The 22,517-nt window shown below is 47.5% G+C and overlaps 6 protein-coding genes across 6 annotated transcripts; 2 read left to right on the top strand and 4 right to left on the bottom strand.

The window, feature by feature from the left end:
- Window positions 1–663: 663 nt before the first annotated feature.
- Window positions 664–1,591, bottom strand: BKA67DRAFT_540083 (glutamine amidotransferase subunit pdxT; the record flags this gene model as incomplete). The annotated part of the gene is made up of 3 exons (XM_046100727.1): window positions 664–885; window positions 954–1,462; window positions 1,516–1,591. 3 exons carry the CDS (start codon window positions 1,589–1,591, stop codon window positions 664–666), a joined length of 807 nt encoding a protein of 268 aa, XP_045953089.1.
- A 1,333-nt stretch (window positions 1,592–2,924) lies between these two features.
- Window positions 2,925–5,222, bottom strand: BKA67DRAFT_611172 (uncharacterized protein; the record flags this gene model as incomplete). The annotated part of the gene is made up of 5 exons (XM_046105393.1): window positions 4,709–5,222; window positions 4,333–4,655; window positions 3,638–4,157; window positions 3,501–3,586; window positions 2,925–3,448 (listed from the first exon to the last, which is right to left on the bottom strand). Coding segments are annotated over exons 1-5 (1,581 nt in total), but the record flags the coding sequence as incomplete, so codon positions are not given.
- A 3,185-nt stretch (window positions 5,223–8,407) lies between these two features.
- On the bottom strand, window positions 8,408–11,092 carry BKA67DRAFT_594929 (uncharacterized protein; the record flags this gene model as incomplete). Its single annotated transcript, XM_046105107.1, has 2 exons — window positions 8,408–9,330; window positions 9,385–11,092. The coding sequence occupies 2 exons, from the start codon at window positions 11,090–11,092 to the stop codon at window positions 8,408–8,410; spliced, it is 2,631 nt and encodes an 876-aa protein (XP_045953087.1).
- Window positions 11,093–13,357: 2,265 nt separating this feature from the next.
- BKA67DRAFT_411519 (sterol desaturase family protein) lies at window positions 13,358–14,931 on the top strand. Its single transcript, XM_046096756.1, has one exon. It carries the CDS (start codon window positions 13,585–13,587, stop codon window positions 14,575–14,577), a length of 993 nt encoding a protein of 330 aa, XP_045953086.1. The 5' UTR covers window positions 13,358–13,584; the 3' UTR covers window positions 14,578–14,931.
- Window positions 14,932–16,276: 1,345 nt separating this feature from the next.
- Window positions 16,277–17,370, bottom strand: BKA67DRAFT_525593 (uncharacterized protein; the record flags this gene model as incomplete). The annotated part of the gene is made up of 3 exons (XM_046098681.1): window positions 16,277–16,388; window positions 16,448–16,726; window positions 16,778–17,370. 3 exons carry the CDS (start codon window positions 17,368–17,370, stop codon window positions 16,277–16,279), a joined length of 984 nt encoding a protein of 327 aa, XP_045953085.1.
- Window positions 17,371–20,997: 3,627 nt separating this feature from the next.
- On the top strand, window positions 20,998–22,126 carry BKA67DRAFT_525462 (uncharacterized protein; the record flags this gene model as incomplete). Its single annotated transcript, XM_046098669.1, has 4 exons — window positions 20,998–21,066; window positions 21,245–21,335; window positions 21,401–21,945; window positions 22,010–22,126. 4 exons carry the CDS (start codon window positions 20,998–21,000, stop codon window positions 22,124–22,126), a joined length of 822 nt encoding a protein of 273 aa, XP_045953084.1.
- Between the last annotated feature and the right edge of the window lie 391 nt (window positions 22,127–22,517).

Raw genomic sequence — 22,517 nt, 5'->3', positions numbered from 1 at the left:
AATGAAAACGCGCGACAGTTTCAATCCCGTCATGGGAGCATGTCGAGACATGTCGGACATGCCAATCGAGGGGCCCTGTTTTCTCCTGAGGATCGACCAGGACCACGGGGTTCGTACGTGTAATTGGGCAATGCGAGATAGTCAGGCACAACGCTCTCGTTTCGGCTAGCACGTTCAGGGACCCTGAAATTAGTCCGGGTGCTACTGACACCGATACGACTCTGATTGTGTCTGCTCCAACCAACGGCTGACACTCTGGGGAACCTTGTAGGCAAAGTCTCTCATCTCTTCATGCAGACACACCTGATCTGTGACACCTCTTGGTCGGGTTTTATTTGGACGAGTTGACACAAGTCAAGGTCTGAGAGCTTGAGATTCCAGCCAGTTGACCTAACCTAGTACAACCTCACGTGGCGCCTTTTGTTCTGTCTGATGCACAGCTATGTATCCTGGCACGCTATGTTAGTTAGTGCTTTGTTCTAGAACACTTCTTCCCCAACCCCCGGCGAGCCGCCCCCAAGACCAAGCCTGAGCCCAAGCCCGACGATCCGCTGACACATCTGAATACGATAGCGCCTTCTACAGAGCCCTCACCTAAACTCAATTAAATGGGTGCACTGCCGCTCCGTGTCCGTATCCTCCCTCCCTCCGTCCGTTCCGGCATCATGGCGAAAACTCCCAGTTCTTGTCAAACTGGCCGAAATGGACATCGGGGTTGCCTTTGAAGATGTCGTCGTATTTTGGAGTGCACGTTGCAGGGTCTTCAGCTTGCTTGAAGTACCAAACGGCTTGCTCCTTCATGACCGGATCATTCCACATTGTGGCCATCCACCGAAGCGCATCCTGCGAGATGCCGTCAAGCGGGAGCTGGTAACTTCTGAATCGCTAATCGTACTCCACGTTAGCGCAAACGAAAGCTTGAAAGGAGGGACTAGAGGGATTGCAATGCATACCCAAAGCACGGGCCAGAAGAATGCATCAGCAATGCTGAAATTGCCGAACAAGAAGCCAGCATCGTCCTGTCCGAGCTCCTGGAGCCGCTGCTTAGTGTGCGATCGTGCGCGATCCCAAATGCCGATCATCTTCGATATCTCAACCCGTGCGGCGTCACTGATGGGAACCTTCCCCGTGTATCTGGCGATGAAGTTGGTGTCGTAACTGTTCCGCAGCTCGGAGAAGCCATCGTGCATCTGCGCCGCCGCGCCACGAGCGAGTGCTCTCAGCTTCACATCCTTCGGCCAGAGTTCGCGGTCGGGGAACGTCTCGGCGAGATACTCGCAGATGGCCAGCGACTCGTCGACGAGGAAGTCTGCGTCCTGCGCGTCGGGCTGTAGCATCGGGTACAAGCGACCCCTGAAGCGTTCATCGCGTGGCCGGTCAGCTGGGTTGAAGATGCTGTAGTATCGCGCCGTGTATGGAATCCTGAAGTGCTCAAGGACAAGTTCGACTCGAGCCGTCCAGCCTGTGAGAATAAGTTAGTCTTCGTGTGCTGAGGTATCGCAATCCTGCACTTACTGGAGTATCTAGTCCAGAATCCATGGAGGATGATTTGTCGCTGTGCACTTTCCTCAGCCATATCAGATTGTTGCATGTCTACGCTTTAATTACATTTGAAGAACAATACCAATATCAGAAGACTGGGAAGTTAAACTATTTTTATAGAAAGCTGAGCGAGTCATACTTGCGACTTGCGGCATGTCAGTTGAGTCATACTTGGCGGAATGTCAATCAAGTCACTCCAAGTGGATGTGGGACGCGCCTGGTGGAGCGTGTGAGTGAACGCCTTTCGAATAGTGCCAAAGTATACACAGTGAATATAAAATCCCTTTTTCTGAAAGCTATGTGTATACAAAGCTTCCAACAGATAAGATATGACTAAACCATCCCGGAAACGATACACATACTAAAAGAGTTTGCAAAAGTCAATAGTATATACGTTTGCCCTTCTTGTATGATATATTATACCATTATAAAAGTGAAAGGTTTTTTGTGGGGAAAGTACATGTCTATGGAGACTTTTGCTCACCCATTGTAGTCCAGAGGTATTGTTTCAGTTGTTTTAGACCGGATACCTCAAGCGCCGCACACATGTCTATTAATGTCGTTTGCATTACCACGCTTTCGACCTTCGCACTTGTCATCGTCGTCGCTCAGAACGCTGTAATAGTCTTCATCCTCCGTTTGTTCATCATCACTATCGGAATAGTCGCCATCGGACTCGCTGTCACGGTAGGGGTGCTTTTCTTCGTGGAGTGGAGATAACTCCAGCCTTGCCTTGGATGCCATCATGAAAATTTGAATGCTTTCGATCGCAAGGACGAGATCTCCTTTCCGCACATCCAGCTCAATGGCTCTGAAAGTTTCTGCCTCCCATCCTATCTTGGCTCGTATCTTCCTCTTGACGAGCTCCCGCAAGACAGCCCGTGCGTCGTCTTTTTTCCCACCACGCAAAATGGAAATGAGCTGCTGGAGCTCAACACATTCAGCGTTGATACCCTGGTCTCTGATATCTCGGAGGAGATATTCAAATGTACTGTTTCCTTCATCTGAAGGATTTTTTACCAATGGTTTTTGGTCCCTGGTGTATATAACGTGTCTGAGATTCTTCAATGGCGTCCATCCATGGTCATTTGGAGTCCTTATGTCAAGGGTGGTAATTTTCGCATGTAGAAGAACTGAAAATAACTCATGAGAGCCATATAGCGCGGCAATATGGAGAATGTTGTTTCCATAATTATCGATGACATCCTTCTGGACATCCTTCTGCAGCAGCAAACGCACCATGGCAGGATTTCCGAATTCGACTGCCAACAACAGTGGGGTTTTGCCGTCTATGTTCTTGGCTTCTAAGTAAAATGTTGCGCCGGCGAGTATTAGGGTTTCGAAACATCCGTCGACTGTGGACGGTGTCTGCTCTACCATACAGAGATAGTGCAATGCCGTCCTGTGGTGGTTATCTGCCGAGTGTATCGAAGCTCCCCTTCGTATCAAATACGACACCATGGATGGGTTTTTAAAAGCGACTGCGACCACTAGTGGTGTAAGTCCCTGTTTGTTGGTAGAATTTATATCACAGCCTGCATCCAGCAGTAGTTGAGCCAAATGTCGCACTCCAGACCATGCAGCTACGTGAAGTGGTGTATCGCCATCTGGATCTTTACGGTTGATATCAGCCCCCGCCCTGATCAGAGCGGTGCATGCACTAACGTCGCACATACGGCATGCAATATGTAGTGGCGCTTCGCCTGCACCATCGATCTCATTGATTGTAGTGGGTTGAAGCGCAATCGCTAGTTGAAGGTCCTGCCCGTCATGGAGGGCCTGGTGAATCGCGGGAATCTCATCCTCTTGTCCCGCTAGCTGGATTATTCGTTGGCAAGTATACGACTCTCTCGCAGTCAAAGTTCTTGTTGTGCCTTGAAAAAATTTTGCACGAAGTGCTGCTTGTCTGTTGGGTGTTACTTACACAAGTGGTTGCTGTTTGGCATGCTTAAACTGACCTTAACATCGGTGTGTCGATGAGTATTCTACTCTGGTGATTTAACCAGTAAAGTACAATTTCCCATTGATGTTTGTGGACGGCGTACTTCGAAATTAGCACTTCAACATATACGATCACTATTAATAGGCCACTCACCTCAATGACAGACCACCCATCTGTGGCTAGATATCTCGGAGAAATCTCATTACGAATCAACCATTTTGATGCAAGTTCTTCGGACTCAGTCTCGATAATGCTCCAAGCATTTGATCGTTCTAAAATAATTGGTACACTCAGACATATTTCAAGACCTCTGGTGGCAAAAGAGATGGTGAAATGAACTTTTCGTCTTGCCAGCCAATACGAAATGTCAAAACTGAAACCTGTTCCTCTCGCGCGAAAAGCACAATTGCAGAAGCATGGACCTCGTGGCAAGATCAAGCTAGACAACAAAGACGGCATTCCCATCGCTCGATTCGAAGCCAAATGGCAGTAGCAACCGCATGAAACAAGAGGATTGCTTTGAAGGGCCCTGCGGGTGCTGTTTGGCGGATCAAAAGCTCCGGACAAGGTCAGATCTTTTGGTTCCTTGGTGGCTTTGCTCGGCACCGGGTATTTCTGGGTGGCAATAGCATGAGCTTCGAACAGTACCTTAGTATGCCAATTTTTCTCGTATCTAGATACAAGAAGTATAATTAGTATATCTCTGACAATGATCGATGACATGAGTGTAATGCTGTGGAGAGTACCGTTTCACAGCTCGGTCTATTCGGTCGCAAGTCACCCAAGTTGGAATGCCAGTCATGGTAGGCGCTGCACTCATGCCATAAAATATACATGATCGTACTCACATTGATGCTCGCATGGCTAGAATTATCATGGCCTTTTCCAGGTACCCGAATATCCGCCGCGCCCTGCTGCAGAGGTCTTTGATTTTCGATTTCTGCCATGCCAATTTCAATTTAGTCCCCAGCTTTCTGAAAGGATCTTGCCGTAAAGCTGTTTCGCAATCGGCTGCTAACTTCTTTAAGTCCAGCAAAAGTCCCTCAAGTTCGCTTTCAGATTGCTGGATGTAGGCAGGTTCGGTGGGTCTAATCCCGTTCGGCAGGCTCTCTGAAAGCAGTATATCAATACAATTCTGAACATCGTTGGAGAGCGCAGTAAGGACTTTGAGCTATAAACAAGTCAGTATCGGGCGCCACAAACAGAAATGAACATCAGACTCACCTCGAACGAAAGTTCGGCTAACTCTTTTCGAGTATTAGCCACAGTCTGGATGATGCTGATAAGCTTCGGGATGCTAGCTAGGGCTTGGCCAATGGCAATGAAACTCGCGGCAGCCCCTACAACCTCCATCTCGTTTTGAATGAGATGATTTTGAAGAGTTCAGCGTTTAGCGCAAAGCGCATTGCCGGACAATTGACATGATCCGTAATGACTGAGGGTTACTTGTCCGCAATGCCTTTATAACGAAATCAAAGGCGGGGGAATTGCGTTATATCGAAAGAGAGCTAAATGACGCTGAGGTTGAAGGGGCTGAGTAGAAGTGCACAATTGCATGTGCCGTCGCCAATCAGTGCAATGTGATACCTTGATCTCATTTCGCGATTGGTCATATATAACGTGCTGCGGTTGGGCTCTTTCCGAGGCATTTATTAGGGCGTTCTCGGCATGCCATTAGGCAACTCATTGCGAGATGAGCCAAGTAGTTCATGTCGATAGATCACATACCACTGCCACAGGCCATGATACTCTGCGAGATCGACTAGTCGGTCGTTTTCAGCTGTATTCAAAATGTTTAGGACGAGTTACATTTGTTGGCGAAACTAGTCTAACTAGATGAGAGATGATGGTCGTGTGGGGATGGCTTAACCTAGATGCTTACCTAGGCTGACTACTATAAGTCAAGTAGGTAGCCAAACACTAACCTAGCCCCTACTATTGGTACACCGTATGTCTACATACGTCTTAGATCTATGATGAGTGAGTGTTAATTGTCTATTCCGTACACAGTTGAGGCTACGAATTTGTTATTGATACGATGCTATTTGGTCATATACTTTTTATGTTCATTCATTCTAAAATGTTGGACTGGTGTCCAACCGGGAAAATAGGGTGTTTTCATGCTAATGACACGAGTGGGAAGCCTTGTTAGTGTAGCTGCTGTGTGTAGCGTGGCGGTGTACATTCGTGTCATCACCTCTAGAAAGTCCATCCGCGCGTCTTCTCTCAGCAGTAAGTGATCCACAACATATATCCTACTTCTTACTGCCATAGATAATGCCATAGATAATGCCATATATAATGCCATAGATAATGCAGTGTGGCCATCAAAGCCCTTTAAACATTTAATTGGAAATGCACCGCATGTCGAGAAGCTTCTCCAATTTTTCTTTTGTTCCCAAGCGGACATTTTCCATCGACACACAGAACGGTTAAAACAGACCATCCCATCAGATGTGATAGCATTTAGTGATGCGCCCTCTTTAAAAGGTAGGCGACCATAGAATAGCTGTTATATCTAACCATATTCCTTATGGTAAGCATCAGCTACCTTCAGTATATCATAGGCCGCGTCTCTGGCTCGTTTTTTAAGACCAGCCACGGAGACGAAGGATCGCTCGTAATAATAGGCAAGCGCGAAGACATCCTAATCACGCCTTTCCCGATTAGACGGCGGTACTCTTGGCCTTCTTGTTCAACCAGTGCAGAAAAAGGTATTTCAGCTCTATCGTTGGTTGAGACGATGTGAAATTACACAGACAAGTAAGAAAAGGGCAAAAACAACAATTCAGGAACGACTTGACAAGGACTTACGAGCTGCAGGGTGGCAGTAACCATTATAGGAATCTAGCCCCAGGTAGGAGAGCTGCTAGACATGGACGACTGGTGATTTAAGCATTGGAGAAGCGTGACGGTCACGTCCCTACACTGGGCGAAATTACTTCGTGGCAAATCTAGGAACTTCAAAGCGAAGCTTGTTATTGTATCCCGTCTCTGCTCTACGATTGTTTTCAATCAAACAGCATGGTCTTGAGATCTGGCGATACGTCAAACTAGAAGTTGATAGGTCCACGATCTCGAAGGATGGCGGCGTCGCATTCAACATTACCTGTCATCAGGACGGCTATAAAGCGATGCTTGGTGCCCGCCGTCATTTGTTGAAATTTTTCATGGCGATTATATTCCCTGCTTCTATCGACAACGCGACGAGAGTGGTATTGTCCTTTGTAAAAGATGAGGCTACCCACCTCTCCATCTAGAGAACCCGACTGCCTCAATGACTCCATCGACGGCAGGATCAATGCCGACAGTCTAGCCTTTTCACTGGCTGACGTACTTTCCATGCATCATAATTCCATCGGCCGAGTGGATATCAATTATGTTCATTTCCTGAGTCGAAGGCATTGATTCTTCCAGCCTGGTAGATAACTGAATCGACGGCTAGGTCTTGAGCAATTCCGGGGCTATTGTTCCCAGAATTTGACTTGGAGATGAATGATACCTCGTCTGGGAAATGGGATCAGCTCGTGAGGCAAACTGGCCCCATGGTGCTACGGTACACTTCGCCGGTCGTGCCCATGCTTTCGTACTGAGTCTCCCACAGTCGGGTCGAATATTATGCTGTTGAAAGGGTCGTCACTGGGTCAATGATGGATTTTCACGATAACTCACAACATTACGTACGTTACCCACGACCTCTGCTCAACGAGAAGTTTTAATGGCAATGGATGAGCAGAACCGAGGATCATTCGAGCAAAGTACTACCCAATGATGGTGGCACAATGCTGTATAACTTTTGCGCTACCTGACCTGTGAGCTAGGTAAGCAAGAGATATCAGTAAAAGGCCACCCGTCGTAATGACTGCGAAGCTGCAACCGGTGACCATGATGTCAATAGTTGTGAGATTGTTATACACTGTCGAGGGAAGAACCAATGGTAATCCTTTCTAGTCCAGTTGCGTTTTTCGCAAAAGCTAGCATTATCAGCCTATAGAGCAGAAGTAGGCTCTAGACTAGACTAGCCTTTTATTTGTGTATAGTTTGTGTTATATAAAAAGCGGGCCATCGAATAATTCTTAGTAATGTACATAACCGGCTTGGCGACGGTAGAAGTTTTTATAGATGCGTAAAAGATTAGCACCTACAGAATAGTCCAAAAGTATTTCGTGTTGCTGCGCTGCGCTGTATGCAACGGAGCTTTTATCTCGATTGCCGATTTTTGCATCTTTCAGGCTTCGTAGCAGCGAACAGCAACGCTTGCGAGGCATTCCTGCTCGATGCAGTCCACCCAACTTGGATGTGTATAGACTTCCTGCGGTGATTTCGTTCAATTTACCCTGATACATGAAACATGGAGTCGTCTGAAGCTCGGATGAGACGTCAGTAAGGCGCCTAGCTACGGGAACAAGCATTGCTTGCGAATCTGTGCATCCCTACGGCCTGTCTATGAAGCATCACCTGCATATGTCGTGATATGACCGGAGGCCTTTTCATTGTTGTACTTTATTGAGACTGATTAAATTGAGACGAGAACTTCGCTCAAGATCAATAGCTAAAACCGTCACCAATTCGAGAGCACATATTAACTTATGTCATAGAGACCAGACATAGCCAAGAGCAAAAGTCTTATTTAAGTCATTAGTATTCATACATTATGTGTCGCGAACTGAGAATTTCATCCTATCATTCCAATCCCGTCCAAACGAACGACAATCTAGTAAGCGACTGCTGTTATTAGAGCGTAAATAGAAAAGTGGTATCATCCCTGTAGCCTCAACCTCACCCGAGGTAGGCCACTTTTCATTAACATTCGAGAAACTGCCGACTGGCTGGTATCATGTCCATTCCCATCCCAAGAGCCTAGTCCAATAAGCTCCGATACAATTAGTGATAAGCAAAAGACAAAAACAAAAGGGTCGCATCTCATCGTACGCCAGCCCGGAAACTTCTTCCTCTTTCCCGTTGAGTGCCGGTGGCCCTATTCCAATCCTCCCATTCCTTCGAGATCTCCATGAGCACGTTGCCCATGACCATTGCGCTGGCCATGAGACCATGGCCTTCGCCTTCGAGCACACGGACTTCACACTTGCGCATCGTCTTACCAAGCCATTTTACATTTTCCACCGGGACTCGATTGTCCTTGCTTCCGTGGTGAATCACAATTGGTCGTGTAATATCCACATAGCGGAAACCGATGGTATGGCGCCGTTCAAGGCAGATCAGAAGGTCCACGGCAGGGTTCGCGCCGGTTGTTGCAAGGTCCCAGATTGCGTAGGTAAGCCGGGTATCGTACGTCATCTGGCGCTCCTTGTCCGCAAAGGCATCTGTGCCTGCATTGGCCACAGCACTTTGCGAGCGATCGAAATCAGAACCCTCAGGCCGGATCTGGTCCATATTCTCGGTTGGCAAAGGCGCTGACTTGCCGCCATTTTCTAACACGTCGTGGGGTATGTTCTCTTTGTCAGGTGTGGGTGTCACATCGCGACGTCCTGAAGTTGCAGCCGATGATCGTTTCTTGGATCGCTTCTTGTCCTTTGGCAGGGAGCTTGTGATGGAGCTGCTTGTCGCGGTCATAAACGAGCTGTTTGCTGCCTTGAGAAAGGGGGTTGGTAACGCGCGAAGGATTCTTTGAGAGGTAGGAATAGCGTTGGCTGGCGGCGTCGCCTGCGACGCACCAAAGACATTCATTTGTGATGGTGGTATCCACGGTGCGAGTAGGTGGATGCGCCCTCGAATATGTTGTGGCATGCGCAGTGCTGTTGCGAGAGCATAGATAGCACCTGCTGAGTGAGCTAGTATGGAGAACTTGGTGATCTTCAATGCTTGGCAGATGGCGTAAACATCGTCTGTTTCAATTATTAGCATCCTACGGTTCCACGGCATCCATTTGAGCAACTTACCAGGCCAACTCAGAGGAGTGGCTGTACCATCTGCATATGGCTCGCTGTCACCTACACCAGGACGATCCGGCGTAATCAATCGTAGCTTCAGCGTCAGAGCAAGCTCGTCATAGAATGCCATGATGTACCTCGTCAATCCCATGCCGACACAGCAGAACACAGCTGACCCCTCCGAATCACCAACCTCAGAAAACGAGATGACTCTACCTGTTTGTGGGTGCTTAATCTTCTGAGACAGACGTGGTGAGCAAAGGTAAGACTCGACTGCATCGTCCACCGAATCAGTGCTCAATGGCCTGTCCTGACCAATACTTGGTTCTGGAGATGGACCCGGTCTTTCTTCTTCGGCAATCTTGAGGCCGGCTGATAATCGCTTGAGACCAGAGCTGCTTCGTTTCGTCTTGAGTGCATCCGCTGGTTCGGGTGTTGTACGCCCTGATTTCCTCCTTTCAGCGCTGCGAGTGCTTCTGCGCCTGCTAGAGGCGACAGCTGGATATGGTGCGCCATCGTCGAGCTCTTCTAATGTGTCTTTGCCGTCATTCATACTCTTTGCATGCTGCGAGGCCATGCTGGTCGATGCACTTAGTCTGCTCGAGTTTCGGGCTTCTGATCGTAGAATACCCTCGCTCAACTTCCGGGTGTCGGCTTCCGAGGCGGACCGTACTGGCTGCCGCCGTGCCGATGAAGACATGTCGTAAGACCGATCGTGCTCTTCGGTCTCTGGTATGCTGTCGTTGACACCGTTCTCGCTATCCCTCTTCGATTTGGTCGATCGGTGAGAAGACCTCTTCGCATTTGATCCCGTCTTACGCAGAGAGGAATCTCGCACGGGAATTGGTCTTTGTTGACTTTGGTCGAGAGATGAGCTTCTTTCCGGGAACTTATCCCTCGTGGCCAAATCAAGGTTCGCCGGTTCTTCGCTAATGGATGTATCCACGAGAGAGGGGTCCTGCCGTGGTGACAATGCGCCACCGAAATAGTCAAAGCCTGGTCCGGCGGCCCCAAAGCTTGAACGCTTGCGCTCAGCTTCAGTTGCACGTAGTCTCTCCTTCGAGCTCATGTACATGAGCCCCTTGGAGTTGCGACCCGACTTCCTGCCCCAGCTATCGTGTGATCCCTTGCGCTGCAATTCTGGTGTAGGTAGTCCCCTTTCGATGGAGAGGTTGCCGATGCTCCTCGTATCATCCTGGGACGAAGATGCAGAGCCTCTGGACGAGGGGCGCGACGATCGCAAGAGGGACCTGAGCCCACCGGAAGACTCGCGATGCGGGGATCTTGGCGATTTGGGCGCGGTCAATGGGGAGAGGCCGGATGGGGGAGGCGCTGTGCGGATGATGGGCGGGCTTGCTGCCAGTTCGTCAAGAGGAATGTCTTCCTGCTTGATCCTGAGGGAGGGGGATCTGTATGCACCGTAATCAACGCCGAAGCTTCCTTGCCCAGGCGAAGTGGGTAAGGAGAGCGCACCCAGGCTCTGGTTCTCGAAGAGGTTGTTGGCGGGTTGGGAGATGACGGATAAACTTGTGATCAACGAGGAAATTACTTCTGGGGAGGCGGGAGTGAGATGAGTGCGACCGCCATCGACACCATTACTGCGAGCGTCAACTCGAAACGGCTTCCGTTCTGATCGGTGATGGGATTGTCGGGGGATAGGGGGTGCAGGTACATAAGAGCCGGCGGCGGAAGTCGAACTGGACGGCGCGTAATCCATGGCTCTGGTTGCAGGTAAAGCACCTGTGCAAGCTTGACCGGTTTGTAGTTTGTAGTTCGTAGACTGCAGTGTACTGTATGTATGTACGTACTGAACTCTGCTCATGCGACGGCCGAATTTGCCTAATTGCGACCGACTAGTCCTGCGTGTCTGACGCCTGACCGCGTCTCCTGCATGCAAAAGAGTTTTGGAAGTTCCGACGAACACATGCGGTGCAATGATGTATTACTGAGGGCGGAAATGACCCTGCCCTGCCTGCGAGCCTTGAGCCTCGAGCCTGTAGGGGTCCTGCAGTTTTCGTTGTCCAGTGTCCAGTGCCCAAGGCGCTGGCTGTAACGGGACAAGCTTAGGTTGGTTAACCTAGGTTAGTACTGAGGTTAGACGAACGAACAAGGAAGGGAATGGAAAGGAATGCTTGATTGACTAAATGAGCGCTGGGCCAGCAGCTCCAGCTACCCAGAAGAGCTAGAGCAGGTGGGATAAGGCAAGTAGCTCGGACAGCTAACTCCCAGATCTACCCGCCGCGCTGCAATAATAGATTACATACTTGATTCGAGTTTGGAAACACCAGTACGACTTCGTGTAAGGCCCCAAATCCAGGGTGTAATTTGCCTTGGCTTGGGCGTCGAGGGAATGATATGCAGCTAGAAATGCTCCAAGTCAGGGGAAAGAGGAAACAAATTCAAATTATGCAGGTGCGGCCCTCCATTCAATCATACAATGTAAAGCAGGTGTCATGCACGCCAGCGGGGACTGTAGATCGTGCAAGGTCAAAGCTAACTGAACCATGTGGGCTCTATGGATACAAAATAGGATTTTATAATATCAGCTTTCAGGGCATTAGACTACACGTGTAGTGACCAACGACGGACATCAAAGGCAGCACAGCTGTCACATCCGTGCGGAATTCCCAATCAACAGGCGAGGACCGAGTACCGAGAGTCGAACAACCTTCGAGGAACCACTCGCGAATCGATTGCTTCTGGGTTGGCCATGTCTGTTGTGCGTCTTGATTCCAGTCATCTCTCCAGGGATACTTTCTGCTGAATCTTTCCATGCGAACAATTGACTCTGAATATGGCCAAGCGTCATTGTTCGGGTCCCCAAGCGGGGCCTTCATCTATTTCCCCAATCTCCCGGGCTGCTGGATCCCGGCGCTACTTTTTTATCTTCGCCGACACAAAGCCCCTGAGCCACTCAGATTAGTAAGTTACACACTCGAGTTGTCAAAGGGCGAATATTTCGATCATGTCAACGACGTAAGTTATGTAGTCGGCCTGCACTGCACTCCCATTTTACACTGCGGAGTAATCTAGAGGAACCCACTGCGAGACTGTAGTTTATCGACGCATTCGCCGTTAAATTTTGTTACTTCGAAATCGTCGCCAGATGATACGCATCGCTCCTGTGCAGCGTTGCAGTGACTCGCGTCGTGTTACATCGTCGAACTCGCAATGCTGCCGTGATGACCAGAGCTAATTAATGGTTTCCAGATCTTCCGAACCAGGTGGGTACCATCACTCGGATCTTTCGAATACGCTTATTATCAAGTTGATTTCCCCACCAACGAATGTTACCATTCTCCTATATTATTATGATCAAGCTGCACATAACAGGCAAGAGGCTTCTTGACCAGATCTTGGGAGCTTTAGAGAGCTTTGTGGGGGATAAAGTCCTCGCCGTAAATCACGACTAACAATTCTGATCTCAGACAACGGCCTGTCTCATAGCTGTCAGTTGAGTTGGGTTCATGATTATTGATCCCGAATAGCTGCTGAGGCGCTCTGGCCTCTTCCGTTTTGGTTCGTTGAGTCTTATCCTTATAAGTAGGTCTTATCCTTATCAGTGCTGGTTTGGTTCAAGTCCATCGTGATAGCATAGACTCCTAATTTCTGTGCAATGGCATAGCATCAACCCAGAAGAAGCGAGCCCAGTAAGGCATTCTCTGAGAACTAAACTGATCTCTAGTAACAGTATATCACAACCTTGGGAATCCTTGTTGCGTCCGAGGTAAAAGAAAAAGAAAAAGAAATTCATCTTGAATAGATCGGTCGCCGCACGTGCAAGCTACAACCCAAGTGACCGCAAAATTGGCGAATCTGAGTTTATGCGACGCTTTAAACATTTGATGTTTAACTTTCCGATTATAGTCCTTACTCACACGGGAGTTGGCGCGCCAACCCTGTCCACTGCAATACTTTTCGCCATGGAAAGTCTTGCTATTCAGCCATTTCAGACTCAACAGTCTTTGTCCTTCCCAGCCCACCACTACTGTAGTAGCGTCTGATGTAATTACGTCATACCCACCAAAATTCAAGTCTCAGCATGAAACAAGGCAGGACAAACCAAAATCATCGAGCTCTGTAAGCGCATCGCAAAATATTATCTTCAATAATATGTGCTTGTAGGCCATCAAATTTGTTTCATATTAAACTGTCCGATTCAGTGATTGAATTTCGTTGCGACTTGACATAGTCGCAAAATCCTTGATCATGTTGGACGTTCTCATGTCCCTTCCTATACTGTCCTACTTCGCTGCGCCAGCCCTGACATCATGGTCAACCTCATTGAACATATTATTTTTCTACATGACATGGATGACCCTCGTCCTGTCTTATTCGCCGTTGAAGATCGAGCTCGTCGGCACCCTCGCCGTACGCGTTGCTCTATGGTTGATCCCGTCTTTGGTGTTCCTCCTATTTGATGCGGGGATACCAAGCCTCTCGGAATCCATCAAACTCTATGGATCTACATCGCTACCCCGGCGCAATGCGACAACCTTGGCCAAGCAATTGCTTCTCGCAGTCGTTAATCTATTGCTGTTCTCGGCCGTGCAGGCTGCTCTGTCAGTAGGCGCTACGACACTGCTTAAAGGTCCGCTGTTCAAGACATCGACGACACTTCCGCTGCCTTGGCAGATGATCAAGCATATCGGATGGCTCTACGTCAGCCGAGAGTTCCTGACATATTATATCCATCGTCACTTCTTGCACTCGCGCGGTCTGTTAACGAATCTGCACTCAAGGTACGGACACTGCCACCGCGGCGCGCCGTACTCACTTATGCTTTATGCGGACCACCCCTTGCCTTTGATGCTGCACCGCTTGCTGCCGGTCTACCTGCCATCGCTGTTCATCCGCCCGCATCTGTTGACATATTTCCTGTTCACTATCTTCACTACGATTGAGGAGACAATGTCTATGTCTGGATACAGCATCGTGCCGGGTATCATAATGGGCGGCATTGCGCGCCGTACAGGCACGCATTACGCGAGTGGAGGGCAAGGCAATTTTGGGGCTTTTGGAATTCTGGACTGGATTAACGGGACAAGTGTTGGTAAGAATGTCATCAGGGACATCCAAGATGAGGCAGAAAAGCACCAGCTCAAGGAAAGGGGCGAGAATGCCGCAGATGATGCTGGGAACCTGCTGCAGGATGGCGTTGATCGTGTCAGGAGGAGCAGAAGGAATGGGAAGAAGGACTAGTTTGAGGTTAACATTTATTGAATTGAACAGTTGTATGGGCGAAAAGTAGATGGTTCTGTGAGAGTTTGCTGCTTTGACCTCTTACGTTCGTCGCTTACCAACATGTGAGTATGATAAATAAATTATTTACATCTGTGAATTAATGGAAGCACGTATCTAGTACATCTGGCCGCGTTATGCAATGCACATTTATTGACAAGCGGTAAAATGTGGAAACTGCTTAAGCTTAAATATATTGAAGGATTCAAGGATGGTTTATAGTGATAGTGGCAACGTGTAAGCGGATAGGTCAATTCTCTACAGCCTGCCTCCTTCGAATCTCAAGGGATTTGGCTATTCTTAAGGTGTCTTACGGGTAATCGATAAGATATCCGGAGTTCTAATAATAGGGTTTTCAATATAATTTATAACCTTATCGGCAAGTCATAACCTTATAGCCTTGAGTTATCACATATGCGGTTGACACCGTTTGCGGCTTCTTTCACATATTTAACTGTAAGAACTGCGATAAACCCAACCTGGGCCAATCGGCCATCTCCACGCTGAGAAGATTCTGTGATAGATTGTTGGCCAAGTGCTTGCCAATAACTCAGCTTCAGCTAAACCACGACAAAAACAAAAATTGGCATAGTCTAAAGCTCGACGGAACTTTAGTGAAATACGAAGGCAATATGAGTGTAGAGGATTTTGAACTACAGATCGCAACGGTATAGTGGTCGAGATACGAAAAGTGTAGGGCAGCCCGTAAAGTCCTTGTTTCATGCGCTGGATCGAACGCCAGATCCTGTGAGTTGCTGATATCTAGATGCAGTAAGGTAACAAACTCTAGCAATTCGAGGCAACGAGAAGGAGAATATTGTTATGTGGAGATGGGTAAGGCAAAGCAGCGTGCCGTTGGCGTTGTTGTGATGGATGTTGTTGGTCCAGTTGATGCGGACATTGAAGGCCACAAATTAGGAACTGTAATGCTTTACAACAAGGGAAGCTGAAAAGGCCATTTGGGCCAGGTCAACACAATTACTAACCGATGGGTGGGTGATACTATTCCGACTTTCCTGCCTTTCCACTCCCTTGAATAAACAAAAGGGCTTGCAGAAAGACAGTCGCCGCTATACATTCCTATAACTGTGCGGGCCCAGATATCAATCAAACTGCACGAGGAGATCATTTTGCCAACTGACAATTTACAGCATATAGCCACCACGTAGTCTGTTCCACTGCGGTACGTAACCGTTGTATATTCCAAGAGTTCCTGATACTTCCGCTACATTTTGAAATCAGAATAGTCGGAAGAGTTTAATTCCCGGTGTAGACTTTTATCAGATAGGAGACAGAAGAGAGAATACCAATAATTGACAGAGAAACGGACGAATACTAATTTTAATTGCGGACGAGAAGATGTAGTAGGGTGACTAGCTCATCCGTTCGATCCACAGGGTGTTAAGCATGGTGTAGATAGAACCATTTTGAGAGGTGAGTTTAGTTGGCCGAAATTATGTCAAGCTATGAAGGGGAAAGGGCAAAGAATCGAAGAAAGCTGAGAGGGAATAAAAGATCAAAAAAGTGAAAATAAGGTATGAACAAAGAATCATGTATTAAAACACGTTAGCAGCTAAGCCAATATTGGTGCATCTCGAAATCCACTAAATTTGAAAGCCTTCTATAACAAACGATTTCAATGCGTATGTGAACTTGAATTTTACAGCAATTTCTGGATCTCTGGGCAAATGGCAGCGAGCTTTTCCATAATTTCATGCCAAAGTCTGCATTGCAACTGAGTTCCTGCCCTACTTTCCACAAGTGAAGATGGTCTTAGGTACACATGAATTAGCAATTAATCTGAGGGATGGACGCATGTTTGATTACGTACCTTGCTACTTTACAATCTGCCATATATTGTCCATGGCTCTCTTCCCCGGCAAGAATACCGCCTAAGAGAGTTCTGCTACCGACTTCCGCTGTTCTTCCAATCACCAATTTCAATATTCCCATGCTTGCTTTTTTTGACCATCCAAGATCACGATGAATGTCAGTACGGCAAGCACCTGGAGTGACATAATTGACTATGACATTCGGCTTCTCTGAGCCGTCAATTCTGTGAGCTAGTTCGCGGGCGAAGAATACCTGAATTAACTTTGTGGTGGCATACCTAGGAGCAATCAGTGGTAGATAATTAGACGTGATTGAGTGAATTTCCCACCTGTCGTCCATGTCTGCCAAGGACTTCGTATTGAGTGCGTCCATAATACGATTTGATTCTTGCTCTACAAATCGAGCCACAAAATGCGATTCACTCACCACAATGCTGATTCGCGGTGTTACTGCTTGGTGTACAGCGGTCTCACGTAACTTTGGCAGAGTGAGGAGCATCAAAAGACACGGCCCAATGACATTAGTCATCAGAGTGATCTCCATATCCTCGACTTCAACCCATGCTGTAACTGTCATTCCAGCGTTAAGGATGATTGCATCAAGTCTTTCAAGGGTTTGGAGCCGATCAGCGAATGCCTGTATTGATCGAGGAGAGCACATATCCACAGCCCAAACATCTGTAACGTGTTTCCTTTCGGGAAAGGTGGCATCGATGCAAGATTTGGCGATTTCTCCCTTGGCTGTGTCTCTGACAGCGAGAATGACTTTCTCCGCCCCTAAGCGTACACAATGTTTCGCTGCTTCAAGGCCAAGACCGCGATTTGCACCAGTGATGATCACCACCTGATTTGTGAGATTTTGAGTAGGAATGGGCGGCGTAACAAACAATTGAGAGTAGAGGAGATCACCAACGAAACCCATGATGTGCTAAAGGACGAGTTGGGTATTGGATCAATTCCATATGTGGCTTGTTTTAAAGACTGTTGGTTAGCTTGATGTCGAAAGCCAAGAAGTCTTTCACCTTATAAGCTAAAATACAATAGCTAGGTAGACAGCAGCTTACGAATTGGTGCTTTGCGACGAGAAACGACCACGTCAGCGTCAGGATTAACGGTCCAAGGGTGGGGATTGTAACTTTCAACCTAGTCAAGGGTGAAATGGGTGAAAAGAGAGAAGATCTCGGTGACTTTCTGGTGATTGAAAGAAGAACGGCGCCGTCTTTACACCGTCGTAAATGAGATGTCGTACCATAAATTAGTAAGATTGACGAACAAAAAGAGGACTCGGTAATTCTGCAAAACGAAGAAGATCGGTCACCGTAAAATTTCCTAAGCACATTCAAACTCATTGCAAACCAACTGTTGTCGACAGATTGGTCAAGGTGGCTCTAAGGCAAAAAAAAAAAAAAAAGTAGACTACTGGTAAATCGGCGGGGTTGTCAATGCTATTAATACGTTCCGTGTTGGTGAGGTGTTTGGAAGGTTACCGAATTAGTAAATGTAGTTTTAGCGCAATCTGTCTCCAAAATGCGCCTTAATACTGTACATCGCCAGAAACTATGAATCAATGTATTGAGTAATATGACAAGGAGGTGTTGTTAGTCTTATATTGAGGCACGCTTTCTATGTCAAAGCTACTCGCTCTTGCTAACCAATTGGCGTCAATGTATATGATATACAAAGGCTGTTCGTTGAAAAAGCTTGGTACGTTAGTATGGTATGCCTCCATATACCCATGATCGTACTTAGAAAAGTTGTTATGTCCTTAATCCCACAACTGCCTCTGGTTGCACGTGGATTTATCCTCTTCTCCGGGTTCTGATACTTCGTCGTTATTGTTGCCAGACTTATATTCTGAGATCTCTTCCTTAACTGCATCCACCAAATCATATACATCTTCCTCTTCTTCTGTTTCACAAAGATCCCGGAAATTTATATTTTCAAGAGCGCTGCCTATCGAGGTTGTATTTGTTACCTAACTTATCGCCTAGGTGAGACTCAAGCATTTCCCCTAAGATCGTCGGTCATTATCTACTCATCCACTTGTCGCGGAACTTTCTTTGGGAATGTATCGGACACGATAATATGTGAAGTAAAAGGGTTAATAGAAGGAACCACAGCGGATGCCAAAGAACTCGTCCCGCGAGCCAGTCTGTATACGAGGACTTTCAGACATATGATCCGATTTAGGATTGGTTTTACCAAATGGATTAGCAACAGTCGTAAGAGCGTCTCTTACACTCTGAGCCACTGCCCCATTTAGCTTATTGTTGTTTGCCGTTGCTGTTGACGTATCTCCCGTCTAGTCAGATCCTGAGCTGGACTTTGGTTCTAACCAATTTCAGCTGGCCAACGTTAAACTTCGAATTAGCCCTGGTTATCTGGATCGAACTTTTTGTCTTAAACATGACGGCGTCAATTCCCTGGAATTACATTTGTCAAATTGAAATGAGGTGTCAAGAGTAAATTGGTTCATGAGTTGGTAAAGTATTTGTAGGTGACTATTCATACGGTGGCACATTAGATATATATGACAAATAGGTGGCTAGTAAAGCCTGAAATATAAGTGGTTAGGACCTATCTCAACATTCATAGTACTGTTTGTTGCTATTATTGTTGTTGTTATTGTTATTGTTAAGTAGGTTTATATAAAATGGAATAGGAGGTGTTCCTTGAGCTTTTGGCCAATCATATATATATAATTTATATAAGTATTACATTGATAACAGGCCAAAAGCCCGGCCAAGACTTTGCTTTCTTCCTCCTAGCCTTGGCACATAACTCTAGTAAGAACTTTTCAAGTTATCTTAACTTCTTATAGCCGTCAAATCTATTCATAAGGCTCAAATCGTAAATAACAACAGACTTATCTTGGCTAACCTTATAAAACCAAGCCATTTATAAAATAGAACAGGGTCAAGCGTGCACTCACCCGGGCTGCAAGATAGACTGTTCACACTTATCTGACAAGGCTTCCGTGCTGTTCATCTAAAGTGACATTGGCGATGTATGGGAGCTGAAGCTGAATTTTCGGCTCAGTAGATTTGACATTGATGGGGAGGTATGGTATCATCCCTATTTAAGCTCTGCTGTGCTGTAGTGGTCGAGTTCACTGTCAAAATAAAGTCAAGGAGAAGGCTGGCGAGCCAGCTCAATACCGTGGTAGTGTGCCGTTCCTCGATCAGTAGCTAAACCGTCCGAAGAATGCATATAACTCTCGAAAAGCGACAGCCTGTCTTTGCTACAAGGTGAAGCGGCTTATGCGCCTATGCCTGGCCGATGCTAGGAGACACTTGTGAGCAGAGATCACAAAATCAAGAAGGGGGTCGCAGTAACTTGATGCACATTACCATATTTATCGATGCCTATGTTAAACAGGCGTATCTTGAACGTAGTCAGATGCACGTGGAGATATGCAGTTCCGTTAACGTGATCTGTATCCCTATGAACATCCAAGACGGCTGCTCGTGCGGGCGCGAGATGAAACGCTGGTGATTGAACACACGGATGGCATGGTGGAATTGGTAGAGAGCTGAAGATATCAACTAGCTATGTTAGAGCAGCTGCGTGCCTAATCAGCGCAGGAAGATGTCACAGCCGTCTTGGGATGGCTGTCTGTGATTTCGGCCCGCGTCAATGCCGCATAGTGGCTAGAACGATTTATGTAAGACTAGCATAACAAACCAATGAGCAGTGGGTATCAAAAATCTTTGAACATGCAACACTATGCAACATATAGTCTGGAGGCCGAATGAGGAAGTTTTGTAGTGCCTGTGTGTTTTGGTGGGGCTTATGACCAAAGTACATACGTACACAACTGCTTACTGGATGTACATATGCAGCGGAGCAGAGCAAACCATGGTGGTAAGAGCTCTACCAACGCAGATCAAGCACATGCACACTCATGCAACAAGAAGAGGTTGAAGCATTTCGACGTCATGAAAAAAAAAAAAGTGAAATGTAACAGAAAATGATGTTATACTGGGATTCAATAAAATGAGGAAAATAGGATAAAAGCAAGATCAACACTACTATAGAGAGTCCATAAGCGCTCACGGCGCCGTTTCAGGCGGGTTGGGCGGGTTGGCGGCTAGCCGGAAACATTTGCACTGCCTTGTAAGTGGAGTTGAGAGGATTCGCAATGCTGATCACCGGCAACGAAGGCAAAGTGTTATCAAGCTCCTCAGACTGCATCGTTGTGAGGCACTTCGTCTTCTACTTCATCTATTCAATTTGGAGAAACGAGGCTGGTCTTCAAAACAACTGCAGCCTAAAATCTTGCGTTGGTCACAGCTCAAGCGCATCGCACGGATTCTTTATTTGGCCTCTCTCCAGCTTGTGCGACGGACAGCCACCAGTATCGAGATCTGTCGCATCTTATCTGGCACCAGTTGCACCATTTCAACGTCATCGACCCAGCCTCGAGCAAGACTGAGCGGAGTCGCGAGCGCTCATCATTTCAACCTACGTCGCAAAGAACGGGGACCCCTAAAATCTTTCAGTGTTCTAGCTGTCATTCAAAATAACCTAAGCGGTTTTTCTTTCCAGAATGACTTGGGACCTCAACCGTCGTCGCTTCGCCCGTGCGGTTAACAGCAAGTTCATCTTTGGTCGTATTGTAAGTTGCGTCGAACTGACGTCGCAGTTCCGCCTTCTGTGTCTTTGGTTCCTCCCCCTGCGGCCTGTGTATCGCAACACAAGTTACCAAGCATGGTTCATGCACAATTCTCAACCTTAAATCATAAGGCGAACTTGATTACGGCTGTACTGACTTGCTGATCTCTCTATCAATATAGCCTCTACTCCACGCTGTAATATTCTTCATCGAAATGACTATCGTTGCGAGGCTAGTATCGAGGTTCAATGCCTACTATGACGAACGACCAGGTATGCATTGCTTCGTCGTATCCGTCACTACTTCTACGGCTGGGATATCTGATGTCCCAATCTAGTTCTCACCATGATGGTGACCAACGCTGTGCTCGGTGGCATCGCCGACACAGTCGCCCAGACCATAACCTCAGTACGAGAGCGAGCTCTCCGCAAGCCTGGCGGCATCACAAAGGACGACTCCATCGCAGTCGAAATCCACGAGCTCGATCGCAAGAACCCACTGTACGAGCGCGACCTGATCCCCGACTCGAAACTTCTGCCGCCGCCTTTCGACTTTGAACGCCTTACCCGCTTCATGGCTTACGGCTTTGCCATGGCGCCGGTGCAGTTCAAGTGGTTCTCGTTTCTGTCGCGCGCGTTCCCGATCACCAAGACGGCTTCAATGGGACCGGCAATGAAGAGGATGGCATTTGATCAGCTTGTCTTTGCGCCTTTTGGTATCGCTTGTTTCTTCACCGTCATGACGGTCGCCGAGGGCGGTGGTAAGAGAGCTGTCACGCACAAGCTCAGAGATATGTACATCCCGACGCTCAAGGCCAACTTCATGGTTTGGCCGGCTGTGCAGATGATCAACTTTCGGTTGATGCCCGTACAGTTCCAATTGGTAAGTTGTTTCCAGCAGATGACAAGCTGTCTCTCGAGTCGGTAGGCTAACGGGGTGTCTGTAGCCTTTTGTGTCGACTATCGGTATTGCGTGGACTGCCTACCTCTCACTGAGCAACTCATCGGAGAACGTACCTCAAGCCGTCGATGCTCCTCGCTCGCCTGACATTCGCCTCCCCTAGATTATTGTTCAAAATGTACAGTACAACGACAACGTGACAATTGGCCGAACGAGAAGATTCGGTACAACCGGATGTCAAAAGTCAGACGCGCATGTCAGGTCGTGGGGTTTGAGCAGTCCCCATGCGAGGTTTGTTCGGTAATGCGAATTGTTTGGCATGGCGTTCGGTCTGCTTTTCCAGGTTGGATCATAGGTTGGCGTTTCGCTTTGTTTCTCTTGTGTATGTAGACTATGTTCTAAACATGCATTGCTAGACATTTTGGTATTGGTCCCTCATCTCGTGACATGGTGCGACAACCAGTAGCCATGTCATATCGTAAGATTAATATCGGGCGAGATGCAGAGTGCAAAACTCGGAGTCCCATCTACACCTCCGTATTGTCCCGGAGGAA

The sequence above is a fragment of the Truncatella angustata genome (assembly GCF_020726525.1).
Source record: "Truncatella angustata strain MPI-SDFR-AT-0073 chromosome Unknown BKA67scaffold_9, whole genome shotgun sequence".
Classification (NCBI taxonomy): Eukaryota; Fungi; Ascomycota; class Sordariomycetes; order Amphisphaeriales; family Sporocadaceae; genus Truncatella; species Truncatella angustata.
This window is presented reverse-complemented; position numbering and strand designations above follow the sequence as displayed.